The sequence below is a fragment of the Eschrichtius robustus genome, chromosome 3, assembly GCF_028021215.1.
Source record: "Eschrichtius robustus isolate mEscRob2 chromosome 3, mEscRob2.pri, whole genome shotgun sequence".
Classification (NCBI taxonomy): Eukaryota; Metazoa; Chordata; class Mammalia; order Artiodactyla; family Eschrichtiidae; genus Eschrichtius; species Eschrichtius robustus.
In genome coordinates this window covers 28,367,421-28,383,478 of record NC_090826.1, presented here as the reverse complement: position 1 = coordinate 28,383,478, position 16,058 = coordinate 28,367,421, and the positions used below count along the sequence as shown (strand labels likewise).

The following is a 16,058-nucleotide window of genomic DNA, read 5'->3' as shown; positions in this document are numbered from 1 at the left end:
CCCCAAACCCACTTCCAAACAGTCCAACCTTCTCTCATATTCTTGCATATGCTCACTACAGCACTCACTGCACACCCTGTTATTACTTGGTCAACTGCTTTGGGGAAGGAATTAAGATTTTCAACTGATAAACCAGCACCTGCATAACTAAAATTTATAATTAAATGTTACTCTAGAAAATAGAAAATAAGGTAAAATATTTACCTGAGCATTGTCAGGTTCTGCCTTAATTTCATCTAGCCTCTTCAGTTGTGGTGCCACTGCCTTGTCACATTCACCATCTGTTGTTGATTCTTTCATCTTACTATCTGATGCAAAGAAATCCTCCAGTTCCAAACTAATGGGTTTTTTCTTAGAGAACAGTATCCAGATTCCTAAAATAAAATACGAATTGATAAAGAGTCTGATTTTAATTTTATTTATTTATTTATTTTGGCTGCGTTGGGTCTTTGTTGCTGCACGCAGGCTTTCTCTCTAGTTCTGGCGAGCGGGGGCTACTCTTTGTTGTGGTGCGTGGGCTTCTCGTTGTGGTGGCTTCTCTTGTTGCGCATCACGGGCTCTAGGCGTGTGGGCTTCAGTAGTTGTGGTGCGCGGGCTCAGTTGTTGTGGCTTGAGGGCTCTAGAGAGCAGGCTCAGTAGTTGTGGCGCACGGGCTTAGCTGCTCTGCAGCATGTGGTATTTTTCTGGACCAGGGATTGAACCTGTGTCCCCTGCATTGTCAGGTGGATTCTTAACCACTGCACCACCAGGGAAGTCTTAAGAATCTGATTTTTAAACGTTAGCCCCTTCAAATATAGTAATTTTCTGGGAGCACAAAACGTTATTTCACAACACTAGCTTCCTTCCCTCATCCATTACTCCCCAATATAGCTTTGCTTTCTACACTTCTCCAGTAGATAAACCTTTATGCTTTTTTCTTGCATAGAGACTAGTCTGTATTTCTATTCCCTCAGGTCTCCTCTTCCCCTCCTTATTGGTTTCTCTCATAGAACCATTTAAATACATTCAAAAATTTCTAAAGCTACTGCCCTCCCTCTGACTATTCCTTCACTTGTCTTTGAAATTCTCTCCTTCCTTGACTTTTTTTTTTTTTTTAAAGGCGAAAGATTTATTTTCTTTGTTTGACTGCGTCAGGTCTTAGTTGTGGCATGCGGGGGTCTTCGTTGAGGCTGCAGGATCTTTCGTTGCGGTGCGGGCTCTTTGTTGTGGCGCACAGGCTCCAGAGCACATGGGCTCTGTAGTTTGTGGCATGCGGGCTCTCTCCTTGAGGCGCGCGAGCTCAGTACTTGTGGTGCATGAGCTTAGTTGCCCCGCAGCATGTGGGATCTTAGTTCCCCAACCAGGGATCCAACCCACGTCTCCTGCATTGGAAGGCAGATTCTTTATCAATGGACCACCAGGGAAGTCCCTCTCCTTCCTTGACTCTTAAGACTCCAAGACCTATTTCTCCTCCTACCTCTTTGCCAGTCTTCTTCTCAAACATTTATTTCACCTGCTTCTGAATATGTGTGTTCCTCCAAAGCACAATTCCTCAGGACTCTTCTTGTTTGCTCTATGGGCACAACCTGGGATTCAACTATCATCTATAGGCTATTTTTCCCCTACATACCTGAACTCTAGCCCATACACCCAATTGCCTATTAAATATCTCCACTTGTATGTTCTACAGGTCCCTCAAATCCAGGAGATTTAAAATCATATTCTTATATTATCCACATAAACCTGCTTTACACATGTTCCCTTTCTTGGGAAATGGCACTATGGTATATACTCAATTTCCCAAGCCAGAAATCTAGGGATAGTCCTAAATGCCTCTTCTCCCGAAGTCCCCACATCTAATCGCCAAATTAGATCAAATATACCTTCTAATTATGTCTTGAAGCTATTTTCCCATTATACTTAATGCCTCCCCCACCTCCCCCTTCAAGGATTCCTTTTTGGTAAACAGTGTTAAGAAGAAACAACAAGCCCAAGCTGGCCTTAACTGTGCTAAGCCCCGCCAAGACTTACTGATAATACCTAACAGAACTGTAGTTTCAGCCTCTCCAAGAAGTGGAATTTTAAGGCAATCAGTTTAATTTCCTGGTCAGCACTAGTGAGGTAATCTGCCCAAGACCCCCTGCTTTCCCCTAAGGGAAGGTGACCCCGTCTAAACTAGTCCACTCTTTTAGCTTTCTTGTCCTGCCCTCTTTCTGCCTATACAAACGTTCCATCTTGTACAGTTCCTTGAGTGCTCTGCTACTTACTAGATGGGATACTGCCAGATTCATGAATAAAGTCAGTTAGATCTTCAAATTTACTGGGTTGATTTTTTTTTTTTTTTTAAACAACAGCTAGGGACTTCCCTGGTGGTGCAGTGGTTAAGAATCTGCCTGCCAATGCAGGGGACATGGGTTCGAGCCCTGGTCCGGGAAGATCCCACATGCTGCAGAGCAACTAAGCCCGTGCGCCACAACTACTGAGCCTGCGCTCTAGAGCCCGCTAGCCACAACTACTGAGCTCGTGTGCCACAACTACCAAAATGCGTGCGCCTAGAACCCGTGCTCCGCAACAAAGAGAAGCCACCGCAATGAGAAGCCCACGCACCGCAACGAAGAGTAGACCCCGCCGCGACTAGAGAAAGCCCACGCGCAATGAAGACCCAATGTAGCCAAACAAAAAAAAACTGTAAAGAAAACCCCAAAACAATAGCTAAAATCCAAAATCAATATAAAAGACTGCTGTGCATTCAAGCTTAAAAAAGAATTCCATTTTATAACTTTTGAGGAGCTACAGGAGCCTTTGATTGTGTAAGCAGATAGCTCAGGGCGTCCCTGGAGAAAGAGAACCAGGAATGGCTTTCCTGACATAAGAGAACCCATTTTGGCCTAAGCCATTTTGTGATCTAAGCCTGGCTTCAATGCTTACCCTTGAACAGGTCTCAGTAATTAATGATCTTGAGGGAATGCAGAAACAAGGGAGGAGCAGTCAAGAAACAACAGTGTAGCCTTGGGGCAAGGGTCCTGGTTCCTCAAGGGAATAACAATATATCTTTCAGTTCTACAGGAACTAAGGCTCCCACGCAGGTGGAGGATGGAAAGATGATGCTGAGCCTCCAGACTTCAATCAACTAAAGCTTGGACTCTGTCGACCTTTCCCCCAATTCTATGCTGAATTCTCCTCAGCTCAAGTCCCTTCATGAACAGGCATGTACCCTTAGCTTAAAACTTCCCCAGTTTTGCTGTTGGGGAGATACTGCTTTGGTAAAGATCCCCAGTGTTCTCCTTATCTGCTGCAAGTAATAATAAATCAATCCTTCCTTCTCCAGGTCTTTGGCTTGGTTGTGTCTACTGGCTTGATGCCCACCAAGAGGCAAACCCAGTTTTCAGGTAACAATTGTTCAGCCCCAAGGCCTCTTTTCCCAAGGACAGACTGGTTCCTTGTGTTCTTCTTTTTCCTTAACTGAGGTCTATTTTCCATTTTTCTTGTAGCAGCCACCTCCAATTCTAAATCCTTTGGAACTCTTTCCCTTCCTGCAATCCTAACTTGGCTGCAGAGGACAAGTCTCCTGGATTCCTCTTAAATCACCTCCAAGAGAAAAGGATACTTTTTTAAAAAAAGGGCTTTACAACTAATGATTATGGAGGGTAGCAGATAAGTAAAACAGATATGGTTAAGTTAAAGTTCTTACTGGAGTAACTCCAGGTCTGTGGTTTTATTCTGAGTTAGTACGTTGAAAACCCCGAAGTTCTGTAATTGTCTTTTATTTTTGAGGTTGGGACTCGGCCACTCAACTCACTGATCTTTTTTTTTTTTTTTTCAAAGGAGGATGGCTTCCTGGAGAAGGTGATATATGCCAAGGGGGAGCATTTTTTTTTTTTTAAAGATTTATTTATTTTTATTGATTGATTGATTGATTGCTATGTTGGGTCTTCGTTTCTGTGCTAGGGCTTTCTCTAGTTACGGCGAGTGGGGGCCACTCTTCATCGCGGTGCGCGGGCCTCTCACTATCGAGGCCTCTCTTGCTGCGGAGCACAGGCTCCAGACGCGCAGGCTCAGTAGCTGTGGCTCACAGGCCTAGTTGCTCCGCGGCATGTGGGATCTTCCCAGACCAGGGCTCGAACCCGTGTCCCCTGCATTAGCAGGCAGATTCTTTACCACTGCGCCACCAGGGAAGCCCCAACTCACTGATCTTTAACTCAGCTCTTACTGAAAGCTCCTGTCGACTTATAAAATGCACAACGTAAGAGTTGCAAGTTAAGTTTTATTTGGGGGCAAAATGAGGACTATAGCCCAGGGAGACAGCATTTCAGATAGCTCTGAGAAACTGCTCCAAAGAGGTAGGGGGGAAGGTCAGTATATATGTGACTTTGGTGAAGGGAGAGTACATTTCTGCTAGTCACGAGGAGCAGTCATCACCGTGAAGGATTTTAGTGCTTTTCTAGATATGAGGAGATAACAAGAATTGGGCTCATAAAATCGGCTCCTGAAAATATCTAACTATCTGAAGACCTGTTCTGCCAGTTTTTCCCAGAGCACAGAGTGTCTCATTTCTGCTCTCCACCCTGAACTCCTTTCAGGGGGTGTTGAAAGTCAGCAGCTGCAGCAGCACATGATTTAATCCTTGTAAAGGTAGTTGGCAAGTGCCAACGGCAAGTGCTAATTTGTAGTTGATACTCCTATCCCAAGGCAGAAAATTAAATAAGGCCTGACTGTGAAGTGCAATAAAAGCTCATATAGTCTCTGCTCAACCCATTTGAGCGTTACATACAAGCAGCAAAGCAAAACTCACTGGAAATTAACTACTAGACTGTAGATTCCCTTCACCTGAAAGTAAATATGCTATGTAAGTCTAAAGATCAATTAAAAATAAAACATCTAGGAACCCCTTCATACATGTCAGTCATCACACAGGCAAAGAATAGAAAGTACCCTGAAAGTGTAATTAATCTAAAATATATTTCTGGGACTTCCCTGGTGTTCCAGTGGCTAAGACTCTGCACTCCCAATGCAGGGGGCCGGGTTGGATCCCTGGTCAGGGAACTAGATCCCACATGCCACAACTAAGAGTTCACATGCTGCAACTAAGAGTTCACATGCTGCAACTAAACATCCCACATGCCACAACTAAAAGATCCCGCAGGCCACAACGAAGATCCTGCACCCGACAATGAAGATCCTGCGTGCTGCAACTAACACTTGGCACAGCCAAATAAATAAATAAATAAATAAATAAATAAAGTATTAAAAAAGGCAGAGCAGTTAAATATTAAAAAAGTATATATACTTCTGAGGTAGAGGAAAATGGTATATAACATTTCTTTAGCTACTAAAAAACCTAAAAGAGCAAAAGACATACGAATAACAAATTCATTACTTCCTTTTTCAATACAATGAACAAAGGAGTAAAACAAGTCCTAGAGACCTCTTTTTAACATAGTCCCACCCATCTTCCCAAACTGGGGCTAAACTATATATGCTGGAGACTAATAGTCGTCATAGGATAAACATCTTTCTGCTAGTTAGTACTACTTGGTAATAAGTAATTTAAAACATTTTAATTTAAACCAAAGAGGGATGTATCATGGAGCAGAAAACAAAATTCACATGTTTTTAAAGGAAAACATGAGTATCAGACAGAGAAAGTTAAAAAAAAAAATCTCATTCAAAATCATGTCAGAAACTCCCACAAAACCTTAAGGAATAAATTTATACTAGGAAGTAAAAGACCAATACACTGAAAACGATATAACATTCATAAAAGAAACTGAACATGATTCAAAGAAACGGAAAGATATCCCATACTCTTAGATTGGAAGAATTAATATTGTTAAAATGGCCATACTACCTAAAGCAATCTACAGATTTAATGTAATCCCTATCAAAACACCCATGACACTTTTCACAGAAGTAGAACAAATAATCCTAAAATTTATAGGGAACCATAAAAGACAAAGAACAAAGCCAGAGGCATAATGCTTCCAGATTTCAGACTATACTACAAATCTATAGTTATCAAAACAGCATGGTATTGGCACAAAAACAGACATACAGATCAATGGAACATAATAGAGAGCCCAGAAATAAACCCACACACCTATGGTCAATTAATTTATGATGAAGGAGGCAAGAAAATACAATGGAGAAAAGACAGTCTTTTCAACAACTGGTGTTGGGAAAGCTGGACAGTTACATGTAAATGAATGAAATTAGAACACTCCCTCACACCGCATACAAAAATAAACTCAAAATGGTTTAAATACCTAAATATAAGATAAGACGCCATAAAACTCCTGAAAGGAACAAAGGCAAAACATTTTCTGACATAAATCATAACAGTATTTTCTTAGATCAGTCTCCCAAGGCAAAACAAATAAAAGCAAAAATAAACGGGACCTCATCAAACTTAAAAGCTTTGGCACAGCAGAGGAAACAATCAACAAAACAAAAAGACAAACTACAGAATGGGAGAAAATATTTGCAAATGATGTGACCGACAAGGCCTTAATTTCCAACATATAAAAACAGGTCATACAACTCAATATCAAAAACCCCAAACAACCCAATCAAAGAATGGGCAGAAGACCTAAATAGACATTTCTCCAAAGAAGACATACAGATAGCCAACAGGCATATGAAAAGATGCTCAACATTATTAGAGAAATGAAAATCAAAACTACAATGAGGTATCACCTCACACCAGTCAGAATGGCTATCATCAAAAAGTCTACAAATAATAAATGCAGGAGACGGTGTGGAGAAAAGGAACTCTCCTACACTTCAGCGGGAATGTAAATTGGTGCAGGCACTATGGAGAACAGTATGGAAGTTCCTTAAAAAACTAAAAATAGGGCTTCCCTGGTGGCGCAGTGGTTAAGAATCCGCCTGCCAATGCAGGGGACACAGGTTCAAGGCATGGTCCGGGAAGATCCCACATGCCGTGGAGCAACTAAGCCCATGCACCACAACTACTGAGTCTGCACTCTAGAGCCCACGAGCCAGAACTACTGAGCCTGTGAGCCACAACTACTGAAGCTCGTGCGCCTAGAGCCCGTGCTCCTCAACAAGAGAAGCCACCACGAGAAGCCTGTGCACCCAATGAAAAGTAGCCCCCACTTGCTGCCAGTAGAGAAAGCCGGCGCAGAGCAACAAAGACCCAACACGGCCAAAAATAAATAAAATAATTAATTAATTTAAAAAACCCCAAAAAACCGCTAAAAATAGAGCTACCATATGATCCAGCAATTCCACTTCCAGGCATATATCAAGAAAAGATGAAAACTCTGATTCAAAAACATACATGCACCCCAATGTTCATAGCAGCACTATTTACAATAGCCAAGATATAGAAACAACCCAAGTGCCCATTAACAGATGCCTGGGTTAAGCAGATTGGTATATATATGCAACGGAATATTATTAGACCATAAAAAAGAATGAAACATTGCCATTTGCAGCAACAAGGATGGACCTAGAGAATATCATACCAAGTGAAGTAAGTCACTCAAAGACAAATATTATATAATATCACTTATATGTGGAATCTAAAAAATAATACAAATAAGTCTATACACAAAATAGAAACAAACAGACACAGAAAACAAACTTACAGTTACCAAAAGGAAAGGGGAGGGGGAGGGATAAATTAGGAGTATGGGATTAACAAATACAAACCTCTATACATAAAATAGATAAGCAACAAGGATTTACTGTATAGCACAGTAAATATATATATATATATATATATATTCAATATCTTGTAACAACCTATAATGGAAAATAATCTGAAGAAATATATATGTAACTGAATCACTCTGTACACCTGAAACTAACACCATATTGTAAATCAACTATACTTCAATAAAACAAACAAACAAAAACCCTTGAGACTGCAAAGAAATTGCAAGCTATTAGGAGTTACTTCTAGACACAAAGATAGACCTCCAGACGGAATGTATACACTTTCCTCCTGGAAAATTAGTACAATATTGCACACATAAACCTGTCGATGAAAAATTAATCAATTGTCCATCTAAGAAAGAGAGAATTTCCCTCCCCACTATACTTGTGCTCTTACTGTTCTACTTGCAAAGTCATTTCTGCCTATTCAAATTCTACTCAGCTTCTAAACCAACTCAGCTCCAGATTTTATCAAACTGGCAAGAATTAAAAATAAGATATATCTAGATAAGATAAATCTAGGCATAACGGAATAGCTTTTAGTATGCTAAATTATTCCACTGGAAGCAATTATAAAATTAACAGGCTTTACCTCTGAGGGCACCTTCCAGGATAAAGGAAAATGCCCAAGCAGAGAATAGCAGCATAGTGAGCTAAGGAGATAGGAGTTCTGGGTGCCTAAGTAGTTGGAACTCAAGAGGCACAATCTGGGAGGAAAGAACCTCAGAGAAATAAGCCCCCAAATTTGCACACAAATATTCCCCTCCTCCACTTATTAGCTAACCCCTAAACTGCACATCTACAGAGCAAGACTCCAAAAAACCTAGCAGAAAACAGCAGTTGGGAGGCTAAAAGAGATTACAGTAGCTTTGCAAAGCTAAGAACAGTTGAAATTTAAGCCCAGCTAAGGAAGAGGGGACTTGGTAAAGATGTGGACTTTCAGTTGAGACTCCAGGAGGCCAAGCCCTAAGAGTAAGGGCCACAACCCAGGAGAAAAGACTACTTCCTAGAAGAAAGGGCAAACCTAAATAGATCAGCCCATACTAATGCCTAACAGAATCCCTCAACAGGATCAATGTAATCTGCTAGTACTATCTGCACGCCTAAATGAACTGCAGTCCTCTCTGGAGGAGTCTCTCAAAATTTTCACCCACAATGTCCAGAATAAAAATGTATGAGCAAACTCCCCCCAACCCCCCAACAAACAAAACTGAAGGGACTTCCCTGGTGGCACAGTGGTTAAGACTCCATGCTCCTAATGCAGGGGGCCCGGGTTTGATCCCTGGTCAGGGAACTAGATCACACATGCATGTCACAACTAAGAGTTCACATGCTGCAACTAAGAGTTTGCATGCTGCAACTAGGGAGCCCGCCTGCCACAACTAAGACCAAGCGCAACCAAATAAATAATTTAATCAAACAAAACAAAACTAAAAACCAAGGGGAAAAAAGACAACAGAAACAGACCCACAGTGTGACTCATATTGATGTTAGCAGGCAAGAACTTTGATGTGTTTAAGAAAATACAGAAAAAAATGGAAAAGTTCAGCAGAATCCTGGAAATCAATTTTTAAAAAAATCATGGGAATTTGAGAATTGGAAAGTAAAATAGGGAAATTAAGAATTCAACAGATGAATTTAATATCAAATTAGTGAACTAGAAGACAGGTTAGTAGAAAGTAGTCAGACTGATACATAAAAGGATAAAAATACAAATAATGTAAGCAACATGTGGGAAATAGCAAAATGGTCTGACACACATGTAAACTGAGCCTGAGAATAAGAGAAAACAGGCAATGAAACAGGAGCAACATTTAAAGAAATACTGGCTGGACAATTTCCCCAAAATGAACAAAAATTTCAAACCACACAAATTCAAGAAGTTCTGTGAATAAAAATAAGATAAACATAAGGAAAAGACAACTCTGCACATCATAGTCACGCTGGTGAAAACCAAAGATAAAAAGAAAATCTTAACGGCAGCTAGAAAAAAAGGACATTAACATACAGGGTAACAAAAATAAGAATGAAGGCTGTCTTGTCAGAAACAATGAAGACCAGAGGCCAATGGAATAACTTTAAAATGCTGGGGGGAAAAAAAAAACTATCTAAAATTCTATAGTCAGTAAAAACATCCTTCAAAAATAAAAGTGAAATAAGGGCATTTTCAGATAAATGAAAACGGTGAGAATTTATCACTAGCAAACTACACTGTAGAAATGCTAAAGGGAATTCTTTAAGCTCAAGTGAAATACTCAATGGAAATTAGGCATAAAGACTGGAAAGGAAAAACTAAACAAATTGTCTTTATTTGTAGACAGCATGATTGTGTATACAGTAATCTCTAAGGAATCTCCTCTTCCTCTCCCCAACCCCAATAAAAACTACTAGAATAAGTGAATTTAGCAGGATCATAGGTTAATTCAAGGTCAATATTTTAAAATTTCCTCTCTCATCACTTCTCGTCACCATTGTACTAGAGTTTCTAGCCAGGTTAATAATACAAGAAAAAAAATCTACAATCGTCATTACTTATAGATGACATGTTGTGTACATAGAAAATCCAAAAGGATTTCCAAATAACTATTGAAATTATTAAGTAAATTTAGCAAGGTCAATATTAAAAAAAAATCAATTATATTTCTTTGTAGTAGAACAATTAGATATTAAAAAATTTAGAATAACTATTTTCTATAGTGTCATAAAACATCAAATATTGGAATAAATCTAAAATACGTCAAGATCTCTGGACTGAAAACAAAACAATGCTGAGAGAAATACAGTAAGATCTAAATAAATGGAGACAGACAGCGACTGACTCAATATTAAGTCAGTTTTCCCCAAACTGAGCTACAGATCAAAATCCCAGCAGTTTTTGTTGAACCTGCAAGATGATCATAATGTACATAAAATGTATACATGACCTCGAATAGGCACTACAATCTCAAAAAAGAAAAAAATTTGAGGACTTACTAAAAAGCTACAGTAGTTAAGATGGTATGGTATGGACACAAGCAAAAATAAAATGAGTAATGTAGGAGTACAGAAGCAGGTATACTCTTATTTCTTTGCATTACAGCTACTTCTTTATGCATTACACTTTCCAAAGATTTGTATTATTTGTTGAGTTCTGCAAGCTCTTTTACTGGAATGATAGGAAGACTGGAGGCAGAAGGCTTAAATGCTTCTCAAACCAAACTAAAATGTCCATTTTTAGTTCTGTAGGCAATGGGGAGCCACTACTGATGAAGTGCATAGGTACTGGGGTTATAGAGATAATTACCATGTGCAGACTCTCATAACACTCTGCCTAGCACAATGTAAGCATATATGAGGTACAAAGCAGAAATGAGGTAAGAGAAGATGGTCAAAGAAGTCTTAGAAGGTTAAATTTGAGCTAGGTTTTCAAGTAGATGTCTATAAAGCAATGATGGGGGATATTCCAGATACAAGGACAGTATGTGGAAAAACACAAACATATGGGAACTATAAGAAGTGGAGTTATTGATGAAGATAAAATGCAAGAGTGTCAGTGGAAGGAAATGAAGTTGGAAAAGCAGATGTGGTTCATATCTGGAAAGTCCTTAAATACCAAAGACCTTGAACTTAAGTCTTGTACATCAGTAGCTTTTGGGGTTCAGCAAACACTTCATATTTCTTTTAAGTAAAAATTTACTTAAAAAAACTAATAAAATTATGAGATACACTTAAGCGTGTTACATACCAAATGTGAAGTATTTTGGTGACCTCCAAAGCATTAATTTGTGCTAGATTAACAGAGACCTTCAGAAAATAGCTTTTCCTGCCATCAGGGTGAATATAATTCAATGCCTTGTAGCTGTGTCATTGATGAGGAAGTTTACAGCTTTGAACCTATACTTTTTGGGTTCTGAACTGTATATGTCCACTCACAGAAAATCCTAGAAGTGAATTTACTGTTTTAGCAAGGGCATCTACTCCTTTAACTAATACTCTTGCCTCAACCTAAGAGTTAAATGCGCAAAGTGTTAGGACTAAATGTAGTTCTTGTTATAAATTTCGGGGGCTTCTTGTCTTATATATTTGTGATGAGGAATACAAGCTTTCGTCAGATATTATCAGTGATTCAACTCTTAAAGAGAAAATTCTCCACTTACCTACTTTCCAGTCAGTTTAATTGAAAAGTATGAGATTGCAACCTGAGAAAGTTAAAAAAGTCACCGTTTGTAAACATTAGTCCATGCAACCAAGATACTTTCAATTCAATCTTGTACACAAAAGCTAAATACTAACATAAAATGACAAAGATTGCACCTTCATCTAATCAAAATTTCAAATCCCATTTCATGACGAGCCATTTATAATAATTAAAAAATATCTTTTATTTAAGATGCCATGTACAACTCTATTTGCAAAAGGAGTTCCATGATATTTTTTTCAGTTTGAAAAAAAATCACTGCTTAACGAGGGAGAGCCACAGGTGTGATCAAAATAATGTTTTAGAAACGGAGGCCATGGAGAAAGACCGAAGGCTGAACGCAGTTACGGCGCAGGAGCAGAGTCGGCGGCGAGAAACGCAGGAAGCTGAGGGGGGGGGGGTGGTGCGGGAGGGGCGCAAAACGCCCCGACTCTCTGCGGACTAGGTTAAAGGAGACGACAAACATTATCCAGGGGCCTGACGCTGAATTCCCGGCCCCCACATGGCGGCATCCGCACGCAGGGCTGAGTCCCTAGAACCCCGACCCTCCCAAACACTTAATCCTTCCTCCGACTGGCCAAACTTTCCGCCCGTCTCTGGTAAAGCACAGAAATAAAGACCGACACTACAAGCGCTTAAGGAGGCTTACTAATTTCTCTCACCGACGGTCGCCGCGCTACGTTTCTCAAAAGAACTTCAACGGGAAACGGTCGCGCAGGCCCCGCCCCTTCCCCGTCGTGCTCTGCGGCCGAGCATGCGCAGTGCATCCGCCCCACCCACCCAGGCGCTGGGCCACTTTTCCGTCAATAGGAAAAGGCAGCCTTGGGGGTGGGTGAGGGGGCTGTTTAGATCCCTGACTAGGGGCTAGGAGTTTAGCCCTGAAGCCCTGTCTATTATAGGTGGCAGCCAGATTTGGACATTTCTTTTTTTATTTTTGAAAGTAAATTTTTTAATTTACTGTGTTTTTGGCTGTGTTGGGTCTTCGTTGCTGCTCACAGTATGTCTATAGCTGCAGCGAGCAGGCTTCTCATTGTGGTGGCTTCTCTTTGTTGGGGAGCACGGGCTTCAGTAGTTGTGGCTTGGGGGGCTCTAGAGTGCAGGGTCAGTAGTTGTGCGCACGGGCTAAGTTGCTCCGAGGCATGTGGGATCTTCCGGACCAGGGCTCGAACCCCTGTCCCTTGCGTTGGCAGGCGGATTCTTAACCACTGCGCCACCAGGGATGTCCCAGATGTCCAACTCTTGAACTTTCAAATTATGTGAGCCATTAGGTTTTCTTTTGTACTTAACCTATGTTGACTTGGTTTTCTGTCACTTGCAGCACAAAGTCCTGTCTTTTTTAAAATAAATAAATAAATTTATTTATTTATTTATTTATTTATTTATTTATTATTTTTGGCTGCGTTGGGTCTTCATTGCTGCGCATGGGCTTTCTCTAGTTGCGGAGAGCAGGGGCTACTCGCGGGCTTCTCGTTGTGGTGGCTTCTCTTGTTGCGGAGCACGGGCTCTAGGCGCATAGGCTTCAGTAGTTATGGAGTACGGGCTTCAGTAGTTGTGGCTTGCGGGCTCTAGAGCGCAGGCTCAGTAGTTGTGGTGCATGGGCTTAGTTGTTCCGTGGCATGTGGGATCCTCCCAGACCAGGGACGGGACCCCTGTCCCCTGCATTGGCAGGCGGATTCTTAACCACTGTGCCACCAGGGAAGTCCACAAAATCTTGTCTTTTAATAAACGTACTCATGAGCAATTCCTAACAATAAATGTGTTTTACTTTCTAGGTTCATAAAGTTTGTCTCACTCAGCAAGATAAAGCAGTTGAGGCTATAAGATGCATAGGCTCCTGTTTCTAATGAATGACTCTTACGAGTAAAAAATATCCATGAGATAAGCCTTACCTTCTGTGTAGCAACTTTAAGAGAAGTGGAGCAGTGAGTGCATACCCCTGCTTCTGATAACAGGACTGAGGAAAACTAAAAAAAAACACTATAAAAAAAATTGAATCCTGGTTCTGGGTGAGGACTTCCATCGGGTGTGCAAACTGCTTGTTCATGGGACAGTTATCTAATTTTTGAGATATTAATTTGTGTTATTTGTTGTACACTTTTCCTGCCTTGCATCATTATCTCAGGGATTTTAGGAGGACCAAAAGCAGAAGCTGTTGGAAGTCAAGAGCTGGTCTCGTGTTTTGTAAAAATTAAATCTGACTGAAAAGAGTATGAAAGTATACAGGGAGGGAGGGAGAGAGAGAGAGAGAGAGAGAGAGAGTTGTTTGGGGAGACAGGAGGCAGAGACGTGCCTTAGAAGAAACCAACGAAGAAAAGATTTCAGAAGTACAGGAAGAGGATGAAGGTCTATAGTTCTGTGATTTTAGGGGACCTGCAACATGTTCTTCAACCGCATTATGGGGAGAGTGCTGGACCCTGAGAATAAGGAGTTACATCCTTGCCGAAGATACTCATGATCAAGCCACTGGTCCTGATGAGAACCTGCAGACTGGGACAATGGTCATCTCTGATGTAACCAGTCTGGACTACTGAGCTAATAGCTGCAGAGATTCCATGGTGCTTTGGTGGCGAGTAAGACCCACCATGAGACGTATACATACCTCTGGTGGCATTCTTCTTGGGAACACCAATAATGACTGAGATTAAATTTTCTGCCAGTGTAGAAGCATGAGGTCTCAGATTTAGATTTAAGCTGATTATGAGAAAATAAGTAAGTTATTTCCTCCATACCTGCATATGCCCTGAAATTCATACCTGTTACTTTTGGATGAAGCATGGGAACCCAACTTGTTTCCTTGACTTACCTCTTTTAAATAAGTATCTAAAGAGAGAAGCCCAGTAGGAGTCAAGCCATAGTCCAAGAAAAGCCCTCAGGATCTCATCCATAATCAATGACATTCATACCCTTAGGAAAACACCTAGATATTAAGAGTATCCTGCTTTTGGCCCAAGAGTAGGAGTTCAGAAAGAATGGGAATTAATACCACAACTTTATTCTTTGTATTCTATGCCCCCCCCAAAATAGGCTTCATTTATTTTTTTAAAGTCTAGTGCTAAAATTGCTTCATTTGATTATCCCATTTGGGTAGTATATCCATTTAGCGTGCTTGTTTGCAAGTATTATATAACTCAACTTTAACGGGTTTAAACAATAAAGGGAATGCATTGAGTCATAAAATTGAACAGTATAGAAAGAGGATAAACTCAATACTTGTCTGGACTAGGTTGTATTTTTCTGTAATTTTCTCAGCTCTACCCTCTTTCTTTTTTTTAGTTGAAATATAGTTGAGTTACGTATGTTAGTTTCAGGTGTATTACATAATGAAGACCTGCCTTTTAAAAAAATTTTAAACATCTTTACTGAAGTATAATTGCTTTACATTGTTGTGTTAGTTTCTGCTGTGTAACAAAGTGAATCAACTATACATATACATGTATCCCCATATCCCCTCCCTCTTGTGTCTCCCTCCCACCCTCCCTATCCCACCCCTCTATGTGGTCACAAAGCACCAAGCTGATAGCTCTCCCTTCTTTGATTGACTTTATTTTCAAGCTGGCCTCCTTCATGGTAGCAAGCTCATTACCATGGAGTATACTTTCTCATTCACAACCAGCTGGCCTATCTGGGATCTTGTGCTGATTTTGAACCAATTAGTGTGGTAAGGAGTCTAGGATACTGTTACTGAATTATACCAATCAGGGACAACCCTTGGAATTGAGTGGTAGTATCAGTCCTATTTGAAGCACATGGTTACCACACAGTGAGGACAGTTGGAACGGAGGACAGCATAAGTAGCATGATTTCAAATACATTTTCAAAAATAACTCATGGAAAGAAGATAAGGGAAAATACGCTAAATGTAAAGAATTGTTGTCTTTGAGACAATGAGACTGAGGGTAGATTTCTTTTTCCCTTACAACTTAAAATATTTATTTATTTATTTATTTATTTATCTCCCCCCACCACCCCAACCATAACCTTGTATCACTTTTATAATGGGGAAAAAAATCCTCATAAATTTGTTGGGAAAGAAAATCAAGAGTCAGAGAACGATGCAAAACAGTAGTGTGAGATTTCACCAGCTTGTGAGTTCATAGCTAACTGGCAATAAGTGGAACAATGTGCCACAGGGAGAGTAAGAATGTGTCAATTCTGTTTGTCTCCTTGAAGAGCCGTTCTCCCTCCTCAAAGTTCTTTATGCTAAAAAAAATTTTTTTAAAAA

At 40.3% G+C, this 16,058-nt stretch overlaps 1 protein-coding gene across 8 annotated transcripts in view; it reads right to left on the bottom strand.

Annotated features, from left to right (window-relative positions):
• The window catches only part of ZMYM1 (zinc finger MYM-type containing 1), a 28,731-nt gene extending 16,161 nt beyond the window's left edge, over positions 1-12,570 (bottom strand). For 3 of the 8 annotated variants that reach the window (XM_068539473.1, XM_068539480.1, XM_068539479.1), the window contains exons 1-3: positions 12,499-12,570; positions 11,796-11,837; positions 205-374 (exon numbers count right to left, since the gene is read on the bottom strand). In XM_068539473.1, the coding sequence (XP_068395574.1) occupies positions 205-300 (96 nt within the window). In that variant the 5' untranslated portion in view covers positions 301-374; positions 11,796-11,837; positions 12,499-12,570. Of the gene's footprint in view, positions 1-204; positions 375-11,795; positions 11,838-12,485 lie in introns of all 8 variants that reach the window. The other 5 variants (XM_068539474.1, XM_068539477.1, XM_068539476.1 and 2 more) reach the window with 5 other exon arrangements.
• Positions 12,571-16,058: the final 3,488 nt, after the last annotated feature.